This window comes from Pelodiscus sinensis, chromosome 28 (genome assembly GCF_052426305.1).
Source record: "Pelodiscus sinensis isolate ZL-2025 chromosome 28, ASM5242630v1, whole genome shotgun sequence".
Taxonomy (NCBI): domain Eukaryota; kingdom Metazoa; phylum Chordata; order Testudines; family Trionychidae; genus Pelodiscus; species Pelodiscus sinensis.
The window spans coordinates 12,692,646-12,715,623 of NC_143079.1; the positions used below are offsets into that span (position 1 = coordinate 12,692,646).

Here is a 22,978-nt window from a genome sequence, read left to right on the forward strand (position 1 = left end):
GCGAGGCGAGGCGAGGGGAGCTCTGGCCAAGCAAACCCCCAGACTGCAGGGCCTGAATAACGGCCTGCTGAAGAAACAACCACCCCTGGAAGGGGGGCTCAGAGACTGACGTGGGCACTGCCGGAGGGCAGTGTATTGAAGAGGACGCCACGGCCTGGAGGAAAGAGGGGAAACACCACCTGAGGGAAGGTACCTCGCCAGGCAAAGAAGCTAATTCCTGAGGACAGACAGCAGGGGGTGCTATGGTGGTGAGCGAACCCCTCACAAGCCCCCATCACAGTGTACAGATAGTCGGGATTGTTTTCCAATGGGCGTTACTTTACATTTATTCACATTCAATTTCATTTGCCATTTTGTTGCCCAATCTCCCAATTTGGCGAGATCTTTTTGAAGCTCTTCACAGGCTGCTTTGGTCTTAACAATCTTGAGCAGTTTGGGATCATCTGCAAATGTTGCCACCTCCCTGTTTACCCCTTTCTTGAGATCATTTATACATAAATTCAATAGGATGGGTCCCAGGACAGACCCTTGGGGGACCCCACTAGTTACCTCTCTCCACTCGGAAAACTGACCATTTATTCCTACCATTTGTTTCCTGGCTTTTAACCAGTTCTCAGTCCACAATAGGACCTTCCCTCGTATCCCATGACAACTTACTTTACTTAAGAGTCTTTGGTGAGGGACCTAGTCAAAAGCTTTCTGGAAATCTAAGTACACTACATCCACTGGATCCCCTTGTCTACATGTTTGTTGACCCCTTCAAAGAACTCTTAAGGCTGTGTCTAGACTGGCATGATTTTCTGGAAATGCTTTTAACGAAAAAGGTTTCCGTTAAAAGCATTTTTGGAAAAGAGCATCTAGATTGGCAGGACGCTTTTCCGCAAAAGCACTCTTTGCGGAAAAGCGTCCATGTCAATCTAGACACGTTTTTGCACAAAAAAGCCCCGATCGCTATTTTTGCGATCGGGGCTTTTTTGCGCAAAACAAATCTGAGCTGTCTATACTGGACCCTCTTGTGCAAAAGGGACTTTTGCCCGAATGGGAGCAGCATAGTATTTCTGCAAAAAGCACTGATTTCTTACAGTAGGAAGTCAGTGCTTTTGCGGAAATTCAAGCGGCCAGTGTAGACAGCTGGCAAGTTTTTCCAGAAAAGCGGCTGATTTTCCAGAAAAGCGGAAAAACTGGCCAGTCTAGACACAGCCTAATAGATTAGTAAGACTTGATTTCCCTTTACAGAAACCACGTTGACTTCCCCCAACAAATTATATTCATCCACGCGTCCGCCAATTTTATTCTTGACTATAGTTTCAACTAACTTGCCCAGTACTGACGTTAGACTTACTGGTCTGTAATTGCCAGGATCACCTCTAGAGCTCTTTTTAAATATTGGCGTCACATTAGCTATCTTCCAGTCATTAGGTACGGAAGCTGATTTAAAGGATCGGTTACAAACACAGGTTAACAGTTCCGCAATTTCCCACTGGAGTTCTTTCAGAGCTCTCGGGTGAATGCCATCCGGTCCCGGTGACTTGTTACTGTTTAGTTCACCAATTTGTTCCAAAACCTCCTCTAATGGCCCCTCAATTCCTCAGATTTGTCACCTAAAAAGAATGGCTCGGGTTTGGGAATCTCCCCAGTATCTCAGGCATAGCTCCCCCATGGATACCTCTTTCTGGAAGAAAATTGCTTCTGTTCCTCAGCAAGTCCGGCGAGGGTTGTCCGTGCCGAGGTGCATTCCGCCGTGGCCAGCCGGCGTGTGTGTATGTCCTGTCCCGGTGCCGTCCCAGCTCCGCTGGCCCAGCAGACCTCGGGAGCAGTACCCAGAAAGACCCGATGCAGCAAGGGGCTGGGCCCTCTGAAGTGGGGAGCAGGGTAGAGGCGCTGCCCCTCCCCCCCGGCTTGCTTGAAAGGGTTTCGGTTGGGGACACCTTGTTCTAGCCCCTGGGGCGGAGAGGTGCCGGGCAGGCGGTAACAGTTGGTGGGGGTGGAGAAGAGGCATCAGCGGTTTAGCCTTCCCTGGCCTATCACACCTGCCCGCCCGCCATGCCCCTCGCTGGCCAACGCTGCCCTCGGTGGCTTCTTTCACACACTGATACAACCTGGCCAAGGCTCACACTCGCGATGTGGTGAGCTACCGACCCCCCCACCCCTGCTGGTTGGAAGGACTCCCTCCCTCCCCCCGTTCACTACTCCATCCTCCTGGCCTTGCAGAGCTCGGGGGGCGTGATCCGAGGAGCGGGCGGGCGCCAGGCAGCGGGCATGCCGTGGTGCGCAGCTCAGGCCAGGGCTGGCAGAGCAGGGAGCTCTCTGACGGGCTGGCAGGGCCCTGGGGTGCAGAAGGCAGAACCTGTAAGTTCCATTCCCCGCTGGCGCTGTGACTGTGCCGGCCGGTGGGAGTGGGTTCGACGTAGCTGTGCCCGTGGCTTTGCCAGGCCCCGGGGCCCACACTTGCCTACAAGGCCTGGCCACGGCAGGCTTCAGGTCTAGCCCAGTCCCCTCCCACATCTCCCAGCCTGGCCACTGTCCTGGGGCTGTTCCAGAGGAGCGGCCACGCCCAGCCCAGCGCCTGGTTTTGCCCACGAGGCCGTGTCAGCTCAGCAAGCCAGGCAGGGAGGAATCGCAGCTGTTCTTTCTCCGTGCACGGAGCTGGCGGGGCCAGGCCCACGACCCCGGCTCCGGCACCCCCGGTGCTCGCTCGGTGCCGAGAAGGGAGGCGCCCGCTGTCTGGGCTTGGTGCATGCTGGCCCTCCCGCTGGCTGCAGGGCAGAGGGATGAGAGGGGTGCAGCCAGCCTCCCGGCTGCATGTCCCCTGCTAGGGCTTGTGCAGATGGATCCGCTGCTTGTTTCACTTCCCGCCCCCCGCGTCGGCTTCTCGTTCAAACCTCAGAGCAAGTGTCGGGCGCGTGCTCCCTGCCTGCTCAGCCCCGCAGCGCCTGAGGTTCACCACGCCTCTTGCACGTCGGCTTACGCCCTGTCCCCTGCGCCGGGAGGCCTGGTTCCTGCCTGCAGAGCGCAGGGGGTGGCGCGGGGTTGGGGTCCTGGCTGCACACACAGGGTCAAACTGAGACAACCCCCCCCACGTTGTGCCAGGCCGCAAAAGACCCGGGGGGGGGAGAGGCGGGAAACGGAGGCAGAGTGACGGAAAATTCCACTCCCCTTGAGCGGCAGAGTGAGCGGCCTGGGCAGCTGAACCGGTGCACGGCTGAGCCCCCGGGGGTGGGTGCTGGGTGCTCGCCCTGGCCCCGCGTCATGCAGGCCGCAGGTGGCAAACCCTGGCAGTGAGGTGCGAGCTCCGGCAGCGCAGCCCAGGGCTCCCCCCACAAAGCTGAGGGAAGAGGCTGCGGCTTGGAGCTGTAAATGCCAGTGAGGCTGCCTGGAAGGGGCCGTCCCATCAGTCTTTATAGGGGTCCTCCGAGGCGGAGGGGGACCTGGGCCCTCCCCCTCTCCAGGTCCCAGCCCAGGACCCTAAGGGTAGGTGTCCTAGACGCGTTGCCCAACCGGGATGGCCATGGCCACAACTCGCCGGTCCCCGGGTCTCCCTGACCCTGTCCTGGGCTGCTTCCTCTGTCTCGGCCAGTCCTTGTCCATCTCCCCCCGGGTTGGGGGGAGGGGGCTCACCCCTCCTCGTCGGGCTGTTCCACTCCCCGGTCGGCGCCTCCGGCGCCCCGTCAGTCCTGGTTCAGGTCTCCGCTGGCTCGGTTCTCCCTGGTCAGGTTCTCTGTTCCGTGCTCCTGCTTCCAGCGGGAGCCCGCTTTTAAAGTTGGCGCCCCTCGCCGGGGATGCCGGCGCCTGCGCGCTGGGCCGTCGGCTCCCCCGCCCCTGGGCAGCTGACTCGGGGGTCGACTGCGCTTGCGCAGGCAACTGCCGCCGAACAGGCTCGGCAGAGCCGCCCCGTCTCCTCAGCAGCTGCGCCGCCCGGCGCGTCCATGCGGGGCGCGGGGCTAGCGTCTGCGGCCCCGGTCGCCCCGTCACCCACCCCCTCCTTAGGTTTCTTGCCTTTTTCCCTTCTGTGATGCTTTCCGGCTCGTCCGTTCTCGAAAAAAAGTCCGCGTTGTTGCATCGCCCCGGACAGAGACATGTCACATCAAACCTGTAAGGTTGTGAGGCCAGATACCATCTTGTTATTCGGGGGTTAGTCTCTTTCATAGACTGCAGCCACTTGAGGGGGCCATGGTCCGTTATTAGTTTGAAGGGGTTTCCTAGTAAGTAATAGCGGAGAGCCTCAATCGCCCATATCACCGCTAGGGCCTCTTTTTCTATTGTGGCGTATGCCTTTTCCCTGGGGAACAGTTTCCGGCTCATATAGGATTGGGTGTTCCTCCCCGTCTATCTCCTGAGCTAAGACGGCCCCTAATCCTACCACCGATGCATCCGTCTGCACTATAGACTCCCTCGAAGTTCGGTTGCCTTAACACCGGGGCTCGCATCAAGGCCGTCTAATTCGTTAAAGGCCCGTTCGGCCTCCGCTGAGCGTATCACCCTTTTTGGTTGCTCAGCTTTCGTCAGGTCCGTAAGGGGGGTTGCTATCGTCGCAAATTGCGGGATGAATCTTCTGTAATACCCCGCCAGGCCCAAGAATTGCCGCACCTGCTTCCTGGTCGTTGGAAACCTATATCGGCTAAGGCTTTCACTTTGTCCGTTAGCGGTCGCAGTCTCCCCCTCCCCACAGTGTATCCTAGATAGGTTACCTCCCGTTGGCCTATATGGCATTTGGTGGGGTTGGCCGTGAGACCGGCTTCCCTTAACGTCCTGAACACTGCTCGCAGGTGTCGCGTATGGTCCTGCCAGTTTTGGCTGTAGATGACTGTGACGTAGTGGGGGGGAACTTGCTAACTCACTAGCCACTGTCTGTAGCACCACCGAGCAAGACAGGCGATGAGTCACTATGCAAAGAGGGTCTCAACCTGTCTGACCAGCTACCCCCCAGGGAGAGGAACAAAGGAAGGTGGATGCTGCCCTGGCTGGGGGACAGGGCTGGAGGAGAGTTAGTTAGCGTCGATCTAGGAGGACGGAGGAAGCAGCCTCAGCAACAGGCTGGGGGGTTTAGAAGCTGAGACCCCCCCATATCAAGGGGGGCAGAGGCATCCTAGACCTGCCATGTAACCTGGTGACATCTGTGCTGTGCTGTACCCTGGGGAGGCAATAAACTCCCTCTGTTCTACCGGCTGGTGGAGTCTGTTTGTGCCATTTCGGGGGTGCAGGAGACGGGGACCCCAACGTGTCTTCACAATGACTATGTCATCAATATAGGCTGCTGCATAGTCCCGGTGGTCCTGCAAGACTTGGTCCATCAGCCTTTGGAATGTCGCAGCCGCCCCATGTAGGACGAACGGCATTGTTTTGAACTGAAATAACCCGAACGGGGTTGAAAAGGCTGTTTTTTTTCTCTTGAGGCGGGGGTAAGCAGGATCTGCCAGTACCCTTTCGTCAAATCTAGGGTCGATATGTTCCTGGCCTGCCCTAGTCTATCTAGCAGTTCATCCACGCGGGGCATAGGGTACGCGTCGAATCGGGATATCGCATTCACCTTCCGGAAATCCACGCAGAATCGGAGTGTCCCGTCTGGCTCCGGTCCGAGTATGATGGCACCCCTCCAGCCGCTCCAGGACTCTTCAATCACCCCTAGCTTTAACATCTCCTGGACCTCTTTTCATACGGGGTCCCACATTTTCCGGGGTAGGGGCCTTATCGCGTCACATACCCTTTTCCCCGGGGTCGTGGAGATGTGCTGATACATCGCTGATGTTCTCCCTGGGGTCCTCGTGAGCATGGTGGCGTACTCCTGTGCGATGACTTCGACCTCTCGGCGTTGGGCTGTCGTGAGGTCCTCTCCCATAGCTGGGGCTACACTGCCCACCATCTCCCCCGCCCAGGGGCCCACTTCCGGCTCTTCTAGCTCCGTTGTGATCAGGAGCGCTTCGCGGGGTTTCCACTATTTCAAAAGGTTGACATGATATATCTGTGACCTCGCCCGCTTCTCATCTAGCCGTACTTCGTAATCCACTGGCCCGACTCTCCGTACCACCTCAAAGGGGCCCTGCCACCGGGCTAACAGCTTCAATTCTTTTATCAGCAGCAGGAGAAGGACTCGATCGCCGGCCTCGAACTCCCTCATTTTAGTGCCCCGGTTGTACGCTAGCTCCTGGCGGTCTTGAGCCTGCCGCAAATTTCTTTCCGCAAACTCGCCGAGCCGCTTTAGCCTCTCTTAACTTTAAGACGTAGTTTATGTTCCCCTGGACTCTGGACTCCTGCTCTTCCCAGGTTTCCTTGACCAGGTCTAAGATGCCCCGTGGCTGTCGTCCGTACAGCAGTTCGAACGGCGAGAACCCGGTCGAAGCGTGCGGCACCTCTCTGATGGCAAATAGCAGGGCTGGCAGGGCCTTATCCCAGTCACGGGGTTCCTCGTCTAGAAATCGTCTCAGCATTTCTTTCAGGGTCCGGTTAAATCTCTCTACCACCCTGTCCGTCTGGAGGGGGTAGACCGAAGTCCACAACGTTCTTACTTGTAGTAACCTGCACAACTCTTGGATCAAGCGGGATGTCACATTAGTCCCTCGATCCGTTAGGATCTCTTTGGGAATTCCCACTTGGGCGAATATTTTGCTTAGTTCTCCTGCTATCGTGGCTGCGGTGGTGTTCCTCAGTGGCACGGCCTCGGGGTAACCGGTTGCATAGTCCACGAGGTGTACCGATAGTTCGGAATAGGAACCTAGTCCGAACTACCTAGTTCGAGCCCCGTGTAGCCGCGCTACACGGGGTTCGAACCAGCAGGGATTTAAAAATGGCGGCTCCCCGCTTATGCAAATGAAGCCCGAGAAATTCAAATCCCGGGCTTCATTTGCAAGTGCGGTATGCCTACATTACCCCGCTAGTTTGAACTAGCGGGGTAGTGTAGACATACCCATAGAGGTCTATAAAATCATGACTGGTGTGGAGAAAGTGAATAAGGAAAAGTTATTTACTTATTCCCACAATGTAAGAACTAGGGGTCACTAAATGAAATGAATAGGCAGCAGGTTTAAAACAAACAAAAGGAAGTTTTTCTTCACATAGTGCACAGTCAACCTGTGGAACTCCTTGCCAGAGGATGTGATGAAAACTAGGACTTTACCAGGGTTCAAAAAAGAGCTAGATAGATTCATGGAGGTTTCGTCCATCAATGGCTATTAGCCAGGATGGGTAGGAATGGTGTCCCTAGCCCAGTGGTCCCCAACCTTTCGGGGCTGCTGGGCGCTCGGGGGCGGGGCTGGCCCAGATCATTCAGCGGACACACACAAATGCCCCAGCAGGCGCCGTGGCGCCGTGTTGGGGACCACTGCCCTAGCCTCTGTTTGTCTGGAAATGGGTGACGGGAGGGATCACGTGAGGATTTCCTGTTGTTCCTCCCTCTGGGGCACCTGGCCACTGTGGGCAGACAGGTCACTGGGCTGGATGGACTGTTGGTCTGACCCCGTCTGGCCGTTCTTATGCCTGACAAGCTATTGCAGAATATTCCCGTCTATTTCTTTGTGTAGTCCAGGCTGGAATGTGTCTGGCCTCTGGTTCCATCCACGCTCTTGTCCTGCCCTCTTTCTGGCCATATTAACCACTCCTCAAACACTCACGGATGGCAAGTGGGTACGCTTCCCCTTCTGGGGGGGAGAGACAACAGCCAGCATGGTTTTGTCAAGAACAAATCACGTCAAACCAGCCTGAGAGCTTCCTTTAATCGGGTGGACAGGAGGAAGTGGTGGTTGCGGTACATCTCGACTGTAGTAAGGCTTTTGATACTGTCACACGCGACCTTCTCCTAAAGGAACTAGGGAAATGCAGCCTAGATCGGTGGCTCTCAGACTGTGTGTGAGTGGCCTTGTCAGACAGCAAGCCTCTGAATATGGCCCCCCCCTGAAAATTAACCCCCGTGTTTCTATGTATTGCTATTTTACAGGCTAGTTCATAGCCCTCTTGTTTAAAATGCATTTCTCTTTTCTCACTGCTTTTAAATTCAGACTAGGAGGCGTGTTGCTGAATTAGAAGTGGCGGGAGGGGGGGGATATTTCTTGTTCAATCCTGGGGTGGGGGGGAATTGGTTCATATCACTTTTCACAGGGGCTTACTCGTGCTGCAGCGCTGCCCTCGCTTCTGCCCTCTGCCTGCAGCCGAGCTGGGCACCCGGAGAGCCGGGCAGCGTCCCGGCCAGCAGCAGGAGCGCTGCCGAAGGACGGGTGGCAATGCTGTGCCATGCTCCTTCGCTCTGCGAGAGGTTTGACCCTTGCGCTGGGAGGGATGGCAGAGGCAAAATTTGGGGGGGCTAAAGCCCTCAAGTCCCCCAACCCGTTACATTATCGACTGCTCTCTGCATGTGCTGAGCTCCGTGTGCTGCTGGGCCTGGAGCGTAAGGCAGCTCCCCAGGTCTGGACAGCCAGGTTCTCCCACTGTCTCTGTGCCGCACGCGGGCGGGCAAGCGCTGGCCGAATCCCCGTCGCTGGAGATCTGACAGCAGCCCAGACACACACCTGTCAGGGACAGTCCAGCTGGTGCTTGGCTCTGCCGTGTGTGCAGGGGACTCAAGTTAAGCTCCCTCTAGCTGCTCGCCTGGGCCTCCTTCTGCACTAACGCGCCCCGTGCTGGGCTCCGGGCGGCTGCAGACAGCACTGCCTGCCTGCCCCAGCACCGGCCTGCTGCAGCTGGAGGAGAAGCACCTCTCTCCCCCCCAGCACCTGGTGGCAGGAGGCCTCTCCCCTCCCTGGTCCTGGGCTCTGGCTGCTCCCTGCTGTGTCTGGGAGAGAGGCAGGTTCTGCCTGCCACCACGGCAGCTCCGGGCTAGGTCTGGGGAGCACGCCTCTCCCCTCGCCATGCTGCCCCACCCAGAGCTGCCAGGCGCCTTCCCCTGGCCCCAAGCTGCTGCTGGGAGGGTGGGGGGGGGCCTTTTTCCCCAGGCACCCTGAACCCCTCAGTCCTGGCCCCACACGCCTGCCAGAGCCTCACCCTGCCCCCAGCCCCTCAGCCCCGCCACACGCCGTGGAATGACTTTTGGGATGTGATGCCCCCTCCATACCAGGGCACGCAGCAAACGTGGTTCCTCACACAGCCGGGGGCTCTGCTCTCATGGCTCCCCCAGCCTCACCCGCCTGAGGCTCTCAGAGTGCCTCGCGCCTGCCGCCCCCAGTGTGCCCCGCACTGTAGCTAAGTGCAGGGGGCGCGGCAGGGACCCATGCAAGGGCCCGATGCACCTGCAGCTGCCTGGCACCCGCTGCTGGCGATGGGGAGACGGGCAGACGGGGCCCAGGGGACCGGAAATGGCCAGACGCATCCCTTGCCCGGCAGGCCGGCGCCCTGCTGTTGCCGTTGCACAATTGTGGGCCCAGGTCGCAGCCTGCACCCAGCGCAGGGCCCAGCTGGCCACCGGTGGCGTCTGGAAGAACTTCCGTCCTGGCCAGGCGGGGACCGAGCCCTGCCCACCCCAGCAAGCCCTGGCAGGAGCAAGAGGAGGGCCTGGAACCGAGCCCCTGTATCACAGGCTTGAGGCCCGGGCGTGGCGGCCAGCAGAGCGGGGAGCAAGAGGCAGGCCCCGTGCAGAGCTCGGCAGAGCAGGGCTGCCCTCACGCTGCCCCGAGGGGCCAGGCCCAGCCCAGGAGCATGTTCCCGAGGGCTGGGAGCCTTGTGAAGAAACGTCTCCCCCCCAGAGGACAAACCCACCAACCTGGGTCAGGCCAGGCTCCGACCCAGCAGCCAGCGAGCCCCCTGCAAGAACAGGGGTGGCGCTAGGTAACGCTGGAGGGGGACAGGCGTTGGAACAGACCAAGGGCGCTGCGGGACCTCTCGGACTGAGCCCGCCTGGAGACGGCTGACCAGGGCACTCCGTGCGAGGCTGGCTCGTCGGACTGCAGCCTGGGCGGGCTCTGGGCGTCGCTCTATCCCCGCGGCGTGCGGGCTCCGTCCCAGCGCTGCACCGATCCCTGTGAGAGCCATTCTGGGGGCCAGAGAGCCAAGGGGCCCGGAGGGCTAAGCAGTGAGCAGCCCTCACAGCCAAGCGGGTGGAGCTGGGCCGTATGGGGGAGAACGGGGGTTGAGGCCAGTCCTGGCCAGACTACTACAGAGAAAGGGGGTTTGGCTGCTAACTCCCGTAGAAGTGAGTCCGTGCATGGGGTGACAGCCCTGCCCTGGCTGAGGAGAAGGCCCGAGAGGCTCCAGTGGTGAGTTCCGGGGATAAACCTGCTCTCCCACACGCTGTCTTCCTGGCCTGCTCCAGGTATCACGCCGGCCTGTTCACACGCCCCAGACGTCAGCACCACAGCGCCCGGTTTACACCTGGTGCAGGTGAGAGGAGTCAGCAAAGCGCGCAGGCGCAGGAGCAGGCGCGGCCCAGGGCACAGAGCGGAGCGCGCAGAGCAGAGAGAGCGGAGTGCGCAGGCACAGGCCCAGCCCAGGGCACAGAGCAGAGCGCGCAGAGCAGAGAGCAGAGCGCGCAGAGCAGAGAGAGCAGAGTGCACAGGCGCAGGCCCAGCCCAGAGTGCAGAGCAGAGAAAGCGGAGCGCGCAGGCCCAGCCCAGGGCACAGAGCGGAGCACGCAGAGCAGAGAGAGCGGAGCACACAGAGCAGAAAGAGCGGAGCGCGCAGGCCCAGCCCAGGGCACAGAGCAGAGAGCGCAGAGCAGAGAGAGCAGAGCACGCAGGCGCAGGCCCAGCCCAGGGCACAGAGCAGAGCGCGCAGAGCAGAGAGAGCAGAGCACGCAGGCGCAGGCCCAGCCCAGGGCACAGAGCAGAGCGCGCAGAGCAGAGAGAGCGGAGCGCGCAGGCGCAGGCCCAGCCCAGGGCACAGATCAGAGCGCGCAGAGCAGAGAGAGCAGAGCACGCAGGCGCAGGCCCAGCCCAGGGCACAGAGCGGAGCGTGCAGAGCAGAGAGAGCAGAGCACGCAGGCGCAGGCCCTGCCCAGGGCACAGAGCAGAGCGCGCAGAGCAGAGAGCAGAGCGTGCAGAGCAGAGAGCAGAGCGCGCAGCCGCAGGCCCAGCCCAGGGCGTGGAGCAGAGGGGCGGTTGCCAATTCAGCCATCACGCTGGGTAGTGTTAACCCCCCGAGTGCAGCAAAGCAGCAGTTCTGCTGCGAGGACGTGGCTGGGACGGTCCCGCCGCAGCCTTGAGCGAGAGCGAGTTGTTCCGACGTCTCCGGCTCTGTTATCACCTGATCTGCAGGAGGAGACATTTCCCTGTGACTCAGTGTCTGGGGTGGCCGCGATGGTGGCTCCCCTGCTCGCCTTGCTGCTAACGTGCTGCTCTTGCCCTTGTTTTTCTTCCCAGAGCAGGACAGACAATGGGATCCGGGCGACTTCTCCCCTCAGGGAAGGGGCAGCAGAGGAAGGTAACTGGAGCATCGGGCGTTCCAGAACTTCGCAGGCTGGGGCAGGTCCGCTGGCGGCCGAGCAGGGCCGTGCGCACGGACCTCGCGGGCGGGCCGAGTGAACTCACAGGCGTTTCCTCTCCTCGCTGCTAGATTCGTTCCCATCACAAGCTCCTGAGACGTCCACGGACGTGGGCATGGGCTCCAGGTAAGTGAGCAGGGCCCGGCGGCCCTCGGCCAGGGTCTGGGTCAGCTCTCACAGGTCCGTCCGCGCCTGGGAAGCAGGGAACAGCCATTCCCAGATTCACCCTCCCCGCGCGTGCTGGGATTCTAGCCTAGTGCCGGCTTGGGCCCCGACTCCCTTACTCCAGAACGTCCCCGTGGAACAAGCCCCGAGTGCCCGGCCCTGCGGCTCGGGTCCCTGCTGACACGGCCGGGGAGGAGCCAAGGTGCTGCTGTTCTGGGCTGCTCGCGTTCTCCACCCACTTGCCCCAGGGGGAATGATGACACCTGTTCTTAGGGCAATTGCGGCACACCCTGCCCATCCCCCGGCTCGGCAGACTCAGTGTGCCACCCTGCTCACGGCGCTGCCGCCCACGGTCTTCTCCAGCTGTGGGGAGGCCAGGGCAAGCGCCTAACCAGCTCTCCCAACAGGGCAGTGCGGCCTACCGGCTAGGGTCTCTCTCTCGTTCCCTCTCAGGGCAGCATGGCCTAGTGGCCAGAGACAGTAAGAACGACTGTGCCCCCACATGGGATCAGGCAGGCAGGAGGAGGTGAAACCAGGCCTGCCCTCTCCACCGGGTCCCGGCTGGCGTGGACCATCACTAGCTCCGTGGGGAATCCCACCAAAACACACCACGTGCCTGGGGTTGCAATTCCCCACCCTGGGCCACTTCCTGCCAGTCTCTTCCGGCGCGTTTCAAAGCGGCAGCTGGCGCGAGGTGCCCGGCTCAGCTGGGGACGCCCTGGCGGAACCCGGGCTCCACATGGCATTTCAAAGCGGCAGCGCCACCTGGAGCCTGGGGGCCAGTGGGCGACCGAGTCCCCCGCTGGCCCTGGGCTCCATGGCTTTGAAATGCACAAGAACCCCCTCTGGGAACTCCGGTGCATTTCAGAGCTGGCACCCGCCTGCAGCCCGGACTCAGCGGGACTTCCCACGGCCCGGGTTCCGCATTCCTCCTTTGAAAGGTACGAGAGCCCCAGAGGGGCCCAGCGGGGGCCTCCTGTACATTTCAAGGAGGAATGCAGAAGTGCCTTGACGTGGGAATTCCATCGACTAGTCAATTGACTGATATTTAACGTCCTTACTTTATACCTGGCCTCCAGCTGGAGCATGCCCAGCAGGGCTGTGGGGCGGGGCCTCCTCAGCCAGGTGAGCCAGGCTATCCCTCCCAGCCCCAGTGCGTGGGGATCTGCCCCCCACCCCGCCCCTGGTCACAGGCGGGAAGACGGCCCTGGGAAAGCGGCTGGTGATCTGCGGATTCCACCCGCACAGAAGGGCCCAGGGGCCAGGCTGAACCATGAAGAGATGCTGGGGTCGCCTCAGGCTTTATTCTGAAAGCTCTGGCTGCACCAGGGAGCGAGATGCTCGCTCTGGGATTCTGGACCTGCCCCCCGGCAGGTCAGGCAGGCGCAGGCCGCTCCTGAGGTGCAGCGCGGACAGTCAGGCCCGGGGCCGGCCAGAGCAGGCCCTAGAGAAGGTTGCCGGACAGGCTCTGTTGCAAGGCCCCCTCTGCCAGTGTGTGCAGCTCTGCTAATCCGCGAGCGCTCTGCCCATCTGAATGGCTCCCCTGGGGCCGACGCGCCCTGCTTGGCCTCAACTCGGCTCTGCGTACCCTGGGGGCTCGGGAGCTTGCTGGGGCTGGGACGTTTCAGCCCACGTTGGTCCAGCGCCTGGCCCCACGGCGCATCTCACAGGTCATATCAAGCCAGCGCGGGGATGAAACAGGTCGCGGGCGGCTCCTGAGGGGCTCGCTGTAATTGGATTCGAACTCCCTGAGGTGTCCATGCAGCGCCCCGGCACGCAGAGGTTTTGTGTCGGCGCGGGGCCCCGCAGTGGGGATCTCGTCTGGGTTTGAGAACTAGCCCGTGATCAGTGCTTCCTCTCGTTTCTTTCCACGCACGCATGGAATACATTTTGTTGTGTGCACCAAGGCCTGTTCAGATGCGCACCACCAACAGAAACACACGCAGGCCCCCGAGAGCACTCTGCTAGTCAGCTGGGCAGCACGTGACCCGCCCAAACGCTCAGCTCACAGGGAACCCTGCCCATGACCCTTTTGGTACCGCCTGCACCCTCACATTGCCAAGTCCCAGGAGGGGAGGGGACGTGCAGGCGGGGCCAGAGTTAAAGTTGCACCTTCGCCCTGAGCGTTGGCATTTTCTTACTCTTGGGTTCACGGCACGTACATGAAATTCTGCCTGCGCGGAGCGTTTCTGCAGGCCAAAAGCGCCCGGCCCCCGTGCACAGGGCCAGGGAGCCACAAGGAGACCCGGATGGGGGAGGAAGGACCGAGCCAGGTGTGTAGCAGCCAGAGCCAGCGTGGGGCTGGCAACCGTGGTGGCTGGGAGCGGGAGCGTGGAGCCCAGAGGTGGTGCCGATCTGGCTCAGTTCCACTGGTCTGAGCCCCATAAGTGTGGGGCGAGGGGACCAGGGAGCCTACACGGCCCTGCTTTCCCGTGTCGATTAGCGACGTGGACGCCGGAGTCCTTGCTCAGGCAAACTCCCCTGAGATCAAGCGGAGCTTTGCCCGAGCGGGGCTGTGGGCTGGGCGGCGGCAGGGGCTGCCGGTCTCAGACGGGGCAGGGCGACGAGGGGAGAAATCTCACCGCGCCTTGTTCTCTCCCCAGGAGCCCCGCGGGCCCCGTCTCCACGCACCCGGGACAGGTCTGCGCTCGCGGCCCCGCGCCCGGCCAGCCCCAGCCAGAGCTGGGCAGTGGATATGCAGAGCACTGGGCCGCAGCGGGGCCCAAAGGGGCACGACCCCCAGTGGGAACCAGCCCGGGGCTGTTGCCTGCTCCCCACAGGGCCCGTCCTGGGCAGGGCAGCCGGGGCGGGAGGGCCGCTGGCCCGTGGGGTGCAGGCGGGTCAGCAAATCGACCCCTTCCCCGGACTGACTCACTGGCCCTGCCCTGGGGTTTGTTCCATCCCCTGGCGCCGCCTGGCTGGAGAAACCCCCTCGCCCAGCACGTCCCGCCGGCAGCCAACGGCTCCGGGAGGCCTGGCTCCCCTCGGAGGGCGGCTGGGGAGACGCCCGGCCCCGGCAGCCAGCCTGGAGCCCCTCGGCCGAGTGCCAGGGCCAGCATCTCCCATCCCGCCCCTCCCCCCGGCAGCCAGCCTGGAGCCCCTCGGCCGAGTGCCAGGGCCAGCATCTCCCATCCCGCCCCTCCCCCCGGCAGCCAGCCTGGAGCCCCTCGGCCGAGTGCCAGGGCCAGCATCTCCCATCCCGCCCCTCCCCCCGGCGCCAGCCTGGAGCCCCTCGGCCGAGTGCCAGGGCCAGCATCTCCCATCCCGCCCCTCCCCCCGGCGCCAGCCTGGAGCCCCTCGGCCGAGTGCCAGGGCCAGCATCTCCCATCCCGCCCCTCCCCCCGGCAGCCAGCCTGGAGCCCCTCGGCCGAGTGCCAGGGCCAGCATCTCCCCGGGCAGCATGGCCAGTGGCTGGTCCAGGCCCCTCTTGCTGCTGCGTTGAGGGGCTGGCAGCCCCCTTGGTGACTCCTGGGGATCTGCCCCAGAGCTGGGCCCACGGAGGCGGGGGGGAAGAGGAGGAGGGCAGTGAGGGAGGGAGGGGGAATGAGCCCTGATTGGCTTGGATCTCAGAGAGCAGCCAATCAGGTTGCTCGGCAGGTGGGGCTCATCCCCGCCATCCTACACCCCAGGCCATGTGCTGCTGGCTGAGCAGAAGAGAAGACCCTTAGAGCAGCCAGACGGGGCCAGAGCAAAGGTCTGTCCAGCCCAGTGTCCTGGCTGCCCACAGTGACCAGGCTCTCAGGGGCTCTGCTCTGCTCCCATCATGGCTCAGCAGAGCCCAAGGGACCAGCCTGCCTGACAGCTGGTGTCCTTCTGTCCTTCCCAGCCGCCCTGCGCCCCCCCAGGACACAGCAGGCACCGAGCCGTGGCCGGGAGCTGGGCCAAGGCCGGACTCCTGGGCCCAGCCCAGCAACCGGGACCTGGTGGAGCTGTTTGACGAGTTCTTGAACCAGAGTAAGAGCCCGCAGGGTCCCTGCTCTCTGGGGGTGACTCTTCCCCAGCCCAGGGCGCTGCCCACCTTGCCCTGGCCATGCCAGCTGCAGCCGTGCGTCCCAGTGCTGGATCCCAACGTGCAGGACTCCAGCTAGGGGAGCAGGGCAGGGATCCAGGGGGCAGTTCCTGGGTGCGGGGTCCAGGGGGACTGCAGGGGCGTCGAGGGTGTGTCAGGAGGGGCAGGGTGCCCAGACAGCCCAGGCACTGGCGGGGCAGGGAGGCAGCGGGTGTGTCTCTGCCCCGGGCACCCTCCCTTCCAACGTTGCCCTTCCTTCTCCATGGTCTCCGTCAGAGCAGCATTTCATCCCGAGCGTGCCGAAGCACAGCCTCTTCACGCTGCGGGACACCAACCAGAGAGTCATCCGCCGCCTCCACAAGCAGCTCGTGGCCACCCCGCAGACCTCCAACGCCCCCCCAGGTGGGTGCGGCCGGCTCCTCCATGCCGCGCCAACTCCTCTGCTGGGCAGAGCCGGGCAGACCCTGACGCTCCGGCCGACACTGGCGCCCGGCCCGGCTGGGCCTGGCCCGGCAGCGAGCCAGCGACGTGGCGGGGCCAAAGCAGCCACCAGGGCCGCTTTGCCAGACCCAGGGACCCTCCCGTCCCTGCAGACCAGCCGCCGTCACCCAGCCTGGGCGGGGGATCCGCCCCGGGCTGCCCCAGCGGGAGGGGGGCCCTGTCCCAGGCAGCTGGCAGAGCCCAGGCCTGGAGAGGAGCGCTGCTGTGGGGCTGCTGCACAGAAGCCAACACCCCCCCACCCCGCAGCTGCCTGGAGCTCACTCTCCACCCCTGGGTGCTCTGTGTTCCCAGAGAAGATCAGCGTGGTGCCCAACCAGTTCCTGGACCCCAGCAATTTCCCCATCATTATGGGCATCGACAATGGCACCCGCTGCCTGTCCTGTGGCACTTCGGCCCCGCCCACCCTCATGCTGGAGGTGAGCGCCCATCCCCGGGAACTCAGGCCTGGGGCATTCTAACCTCTCCCTAGACTGACCTCACCCTCCTCCCTTCCTGCTCCCCACGGCCTGCTCCCAGCCCCCCATCCTCCTTCCCCTCACCCCACCTTTTGGGCCCCCCATTCTCCTCCCTCCCCCCGTCCTTCTCCCCACTTCACTTGTCCGCCCCCATCCTCCTTCCCCCACTTCGACTGCTGAGGTCAATGGGCAGATGGCAGATCCCTTCCTCCCTTGCTCCAAGCTGCATCTCCCTTTCTAATTGGCCTCTCTCGCGCCCCCCCCCCCCACCCCACCCGCAGGACAAGGAAATCATGGCCCTGTACCAGAACAGCCAGGAGGCCAAGCGTTTCACCTTCACCTGCGTGGCCACCGGCAGCACCCGCCGCTTCGAGTCGGTCGCCTTCCCGGGCTGGTTCCTGAGCACCTCCCCCAAGGACGGCCAGCCCGTCCGAGTGACCAACATCTCCGGGGAGGCCGAGATCGTCAACTTCTACTTCAAGAAGATGTGACTGCGCAGAGGCCGGGGTCCACGGCTGTGATGTGGCTTTGGGGCCGCTGCCCGGCTAGTCCCCTCTGGCCGCCCTTGTGATTCCAGCTGAAAAGCAGCTTCAGTCGGGTTCACCGAGACCTTCCCGCGTCACTGAGGTGGGCATTTCACCTCCAAGCCCTGTGAGACCTGCTGGTTTCCAGGGCCTCTGCCCTCCCCGGGTGGGTCCAGGGGCAGGTCCCATCCGTCCTTGCGCTGGGATGCTGTCTGCTCCTTTCCCAGCGGGAGAACTAGTCAGCCCTTCAGAGGGACTTGGGGGAAGCCACTGGAGGACTAGCCACACCTGAGTTGTGTAACGGGGGCTAGCGCCTGCAGTCACACTGCAAAGTGAAAGTGAAAGCCAGGTTTTGCCTGCGTGCCCAGCCGGGTAGCTAGCCCGGATTCAAACCCCACAGAAACCTGGGTCAGAGGCCACCTGTGCGGATCGGCACACGTCTGCAGTGAAGACACAAAGTGGAAGAAAAGCATTTCCACGTGGCGCTAGCCCAGGGTTCAGCATAACTGTAGGTCAGACTTTAAAAGCGCCCCCTCGCTTATACGCAGTATAGCCTTCCCAGGCGGATGAGGCCTTAGGGTACCAAAGGGACGGTTAAGCAGAGATTTCTGCTAGCATGGGGCTCTTTCCTGTAGCAGACAAAAGCGGAACAAGATCCCGCAGGGGAAGCTGAAACCAAACCAACTGAAGCTAGAAATAAGGGTCAGGTTTTGGACCGAGAGGGCAGTTACCAGGGGACTAGCAAACTGCCTTGTGAGCCAAGAAGTGCTTGTACTGGAATCCATTGTGAACCTGGTATTTTTCCATGGAAGCGGGGAGCGGGGGCAAACAAAGGATTCCAAAGGGGAAAGTCTATTTCAGCAATGGGAAGCCATCAGTCCTTTGTCTTCAGCTGGCTTTTGAAACTGCCTGGCCCATCCTAAAAGGATACAAAGAACTTTAGAGAGGGCTGAAGACCCAAGTCAGAGTAAAAGTTTTTCTCTGACTTGGAGATTATGCCTGAAATAAGAAAGCTGCTTAGGGTCAGAATTTGCATGTAATAAGTTGTAGTGAATAAGGCGCTATGCATTTTCCGTTCATTTGGGTAAGAATTTGCACGTAATAAGTTTCTTAGGGTATGTCTACACTACCACCCTAGTTCGAACTGCTGCCATGTGAAATGAGGAGTAACGGTAGTTCGGACTAGGAAGCCTAGTCCAAATTATCTAGTCCATGCTGCGTGTAGCCGCGCGGCACGGAGTCCACACTAGCGGACATTTAAAAATGGCGGCTCCCGGCTTTATGCAAATGAAGCCCGGGAAATTCAAATCCTGGGCTTCATTTGCAACTCCGGTTGCCTACATTACCACCCTAGTTCGAACTAGGGTGGTAGTGTAGACATACCTTTAGTGAATAAGGTGCTATGCGTTTTAGATTCATAGACTTTAAGGTCAGAAGGGACCATTATGATCATCTAGTCTGACCCCCTGCACAGTGCAGGCCACAGAATCAAATAGTTTGAAGACCCCAAGATGCAGAGAATCCTCCAGCTGTGATCTGTGCACCATGCTACAGAGGAAGGCGAAAAACCTCCAGGGCCTCTGCCAATCTACCCTGGAGGAAAATTCCTTCCCGACCCCAAATATGGCGATCAGCTAAACCCTGAGCATGTGGGCAAGACTCACCAGCCAGACACCCAGAAAGTTCTCTATAGTAACTTTTGGTTTTCCGTTCATTTGGGTCAGAATTTGCATGTAATAAGTTTCTTAGGCTATGTCTACACTAGCCTCGTAGTTTGAACTAGGGAGGCTAATAAGGGCGACCAAAATTGCAAATGAAGCATGGGATTTCAATTTCCCGCGCTTCCTTAGCATGTTCCCGGGTGGTCGCCATTTTGGAAATTGACTAGCCCGGAAGAACTGCCCGCGTCTACACGTGGCAGTGAAACGGGAGTTCGAAGTAAAGCCCTAACTTGAATTAGCTGTTATTCCTCCTGGAATGAGGTTTACCAGCTAATTCGAATTAAGGGCTTTACTTAGAACTCCCGTTTCACTGCTGTGTGTAGATGTGCGCAGTTCTTCCGGTCAATTTCCAAAATGGCGACTGCGCTAATGAAGTGTGGGATATTTACATCCCACGCTTCATTTGCAATTTTGGTCGCCCTCATTAGCCTCCCTAGTTCAAACTAGTGTAGATATACCCTTGGTGAATAAGAAGGAGCTGTACGTTTTCTGTTCATTTTAATTTAGTAACTTACTTTGACCTGTCTGTTTTCACCTGCAACCACTTCAGTGCTACTGTTTGTACTCAGTAAAAACCCTTTGGTTTGCTACCACGCCCAGTGTAAATACCTGAGTGGGAGTGTTGGTGGGGTGGGGCTGGAAGCAACCACAGTGCATCTCTCTCGTTCATTGATAATGGGAGCTGACCTGATGAGGTTTCGTTGTGTAAAACTTTTACACCAAGAAAGACAGATTTATTTGGGGGGGGCTGTGAGGAAGTGGGGAGATTTTGGAGTTCAAAGGGGGTTACGTGCAGGGGGCTCAGTGCCCGGATGTTACTGGTTTAATGTGACAAGAGGGGAGTTTGAGAGAACAGCCCAGAACTGGAGCCGGCGTCTGGTGCCTTGGTGCTCCCGGCCCTGCTCAGAGGACATGGCCGGTCCAGCCAGGGGCTGCAGAGGGGACCCCGGCACCCGGCCCCGGCGCCCGGCCCAGTGGGTCCCAGCGAGGGGGGAACATGGGACAGGGAGGGGGGCAGCGAGGAGGGGCCCAGGTGCCCCTGTTACCTGGGGAGGAGACACTGGCGGGGGAGGGGCTGTGGCTGGGGTGTTGGGGGCTCTGCTGGGAGACGGGGGCTGTGTTGGGGGCTGAGAGTGGAGCAGGCAGGACTCAGCCAGCTGCAGGGGAGACTGATGTAGGGGCCGGGGCCCAGGCCGACTGGCCTGAGGCATCCGTGGCTGGGTTCAAAGCTCCATAGCCCCTCCTGCTGGGCGCTGGCTGGGGGTCGCTCTGGGCTGGGAACAGGCTGCGCTGTCCCCTCGGGGAGGGGAGGCCCCGGGGGCCCGAGGGGGGGACCCCTGAGGGGCTCACTGTAACGGACCGGGCCGTGTCTGGGCACATCTGAGGGCGTCTGCTCAGGGCGAATTGCTCAAATCCGGGGCTCCTTACAGCCCCCAGACTGGTGACCTCTCCAAACAGGCCACAAACCAGTCCCACAGAGCGCTCCAGCAGCCTGCCTGAAGCCTCATGAACAAAACCCCTCTGACACCCCAGCAATATCCATGCCTCAGATGGCCCCGGGCCTCATACACAGGTGGGGGGTCCTAGCACCCAATCCCACCTACCCCGAACAAGTTCTGTCCGGTTCCAAGAAACCAGCCACAGATCCCTGGTCAATTTACCCTCTGGACCTTACCCACAAATCACGCTGGGCCAATCCTTTAGCATCTAACAACTAAAGGTTTATTCTTACAAGAAAGAAAAGCAGGAGAGTGAGGTTGTTAAAGGATAGTACATTACATGCACCGAATCTCCCAGTCCTCGATGTTACAGCTGCTGGCTTCAAAGTCCTTGTTGCACATCCTAGGATCAGGATGGGTCCATAGGTCTTCCGGGCTCTTCAATCCCTGCACTGCTGCCTCTGGGATGAAGTGCTGAGCTGAGAACCAAGATGGCGTCGACTACATGGCCTATTTATCCCTCCTTCCTGGTCCCTTCTTGGCTGTAGCAGGTCACCTGGCCAGAGGCCAATCTCTGTGCTCCCTGCTGGCAGCTCTCAGGTGACAGCCCCCATTCTTTAGGTGTGTCCTTGGCCCATTGAGAGCCATTGTCCCACGGGGCCTCGCTAATTAGCATGTCCACAGGCCCGGCCCTGCCCAATGCTCAACCACATGCAGGGAAATCTTCAGTATCCATACAAGTACATGCTAATAATTGCACACACAGACATTCTACAAACACATGAACAGCGTACATAGGATTATCAGACAGTAAGCTTCTATTCAATACCTCACATGGCCCCCTTCTATACCATTTTTGGGGCCAACACCCCCACCTATGGGTGCAGCAGTAATCTGGCTGCTCCCCTCAAGATCCAGTAACGTGACACTCACGCCGGAGGCAGGTGGCTGGAGGCCCTGAGAGGTGCCGTCCCGGAGGCGGAGGAGCAGCCCCCCAGGTGAGAGGGGCCCCCAAGAGAGGGTCGCCGCAGTGGAGTGGGCCCTGGGAAAGGGCTGTCCCACTGCGCTGGAGGGGAGGGGCCCCCCGAGAAGGGGCTGCCATCCTGGAGAGGGAGGTTCCGCCCAGGAGCCGAGTGTGGACACCACCTATGAGCCATGACAGGGAGGTTGATCCCTTTTGCAGGGGTTAGTTTCCTGAGTGCTGAGCCCTAGAACTGCAAGGGGGCGGGAACCCCAGCTCTGTGCCTTGCCTGGAGGAGAGCAGAGGGTCTGGCCCTGCAGGGCAGGGTGGTGGGGAGCCCCACAGAACAAGAAGGTGGGTGTCCGTATCATGATCAGCACCTTGGGGAGCAATCCCACACCCATCCCAGTGTGTCCCCTGAGAATTCTACAGCGCAAGTCCAGCTGAGAATCCACCTCCCAAACCAGCTCTTGCTGCCCCTCTGCAATCCCCTCGCTCACAGGGATTATTCATTAGTATTTATTTGGCTCTGGGGAGGTCACAGCTGGAGTGTTGTGTCTAGTTCTGAGCCCCCCACTACAGAAAGGATGTGGGCGCACTGGAGAGGGCCCAGCGGAGGCAACCAAAACGATGAGGGGGCTGGAGCACATGGCCTATGCGGAGCGGCTGAGGGATTCGGGCTTGTTCAGTCTGCAGAAGCGAAGAGTGAGGGGGGATTTGAGAGCAGCCTGCAACTCCCTGAAGGGGGTTCCAAAGAGGCTGGAGAGAGGCTGTTCTCAGCGGGGGCAGATGGCAGAACGAGGAGCAATGGGCTCATGTTGCAGTGGGGGAGGTCCAGGTTGGATATTAGGAAGAACTATTTCCCTAGGCGGGTGGAGAAGCACTGGGAGGGGTTCCCTAGGGTAGGGTGGGGTGGAGTCTCCATTCCTAGAGGGGTTTAAGTCCCGGCTTGACAAAGCCCTGGCTGGGTTGATTGAGTCGGGTTGGTCCTGCTTTGGGCAGGTGCTGGACTCGATGGCTCCCGAGGTCTCTGCCCGCCCTGGGATTCTGGGATTCTATGGATTTGCATTGCCAGGTTTCACCCGAGCTGCCCAAAGCTTTCAGGGACACAGACTGCGCAAGACGTGCTGTGTTGTAGCTCCAGGAGACCCGCAGAGCCTGCACCCCCCGGGAATGGAGGTTGCTCCTAACACCGAACAGAACGTGGGCACAGGCCTTTCAAAACTTACAGCTGAACCTTGGCTCAGCACGGCTCTGAATCGTTCCTGAGCTGCAGGAAAAGGCCACGTTCGACCGTCTTCGCTGCAATGAAACAATCCCGGAAACAGCCCCCTGCTCTCGGCAAATCTTTTTTTAACTTGTGTTTGTGCAGTAGCTTGTGTTTAGCACAGCCTGTGCTGCGCTTGCTTGGCTGGGTTTGGCTCCTGACCGTGGGCTTCCGGCTGCAGACGGGACTGTTTCCGTTCGTAACTCTGAGACTCGACTGTCACTGTCTTTCTGGAAAGAGCCTCACTCCCCGAAGCCTTCTGGTGCAACTTCCCCACATCACGCGTCCACTTCCTGTGTGTCTGCAGCTGGCCCAGTTAGGGCAGGACAAACATCCTGGAACTGGCTGACCGCCAGCCCAGCATTTCCTGCGGCCCGAGCTCACTCTGCAGACGCTTGCCCAAGTTTACCTTCTTGGACTCCTGAGAAACTCCAGACCACGACCCAAAGGCAGTTACCACAGTCCCCTTGGGCCCTTTTATTCGGGCCTCTGGGCACACGCTGGCTCCGTGTCCCCCCTCAGGGACTCGCCAGCCCTC

General features: G+C 60.4%; 1 protein-coding gene across 4 annotated transcripts; it reads left to right on the forward strand.

Moving 5' to 3' along the window:
* On the forward strand, positions 1 to 18,253 carry LOC142820928 (interleukin-36 receptor antagonist protein-like). Of its 4 annotated transcripts, none has more exons than XM_075910709.2 (7): positions 1 to 248; positions 11,277 to 11,337; positions 11,470 to 11,524; positions 15,390 to 15,517; positions 15,849 to 15,974; positions 16,365 to 16,489; positions 16,810 to 18,253. In XM_075910709.2, exons 1-7 carry the CDS (start codon positions 243 to 245, stop codon positions 17,017 to 17,019), a joined length of 711 nt encoding a protein of 236 aa, XP_075766824.2. In that variant the 5' UTR covers positions 1 to 242; the 3' UTR covers positions 17,020 to 18,253. The 4 variants fall into 4 exon arrangements, with proteins under 4 accessions (XP_075766824.2, XP_075766821.2, XP_089629918.1 ...); XM_075910706.2 differs by lacking the exon at positions 1 to 248 and adding an exon at positions 10,894 to 11,039; XM_075910708.2 differs by lacking the exon at positions 1 to 248 and having other exon boundaries at positions 10,938 to 11,337.
* Positions 18,254 to 22,978: the final 4,725 nt, after the last annotated feature.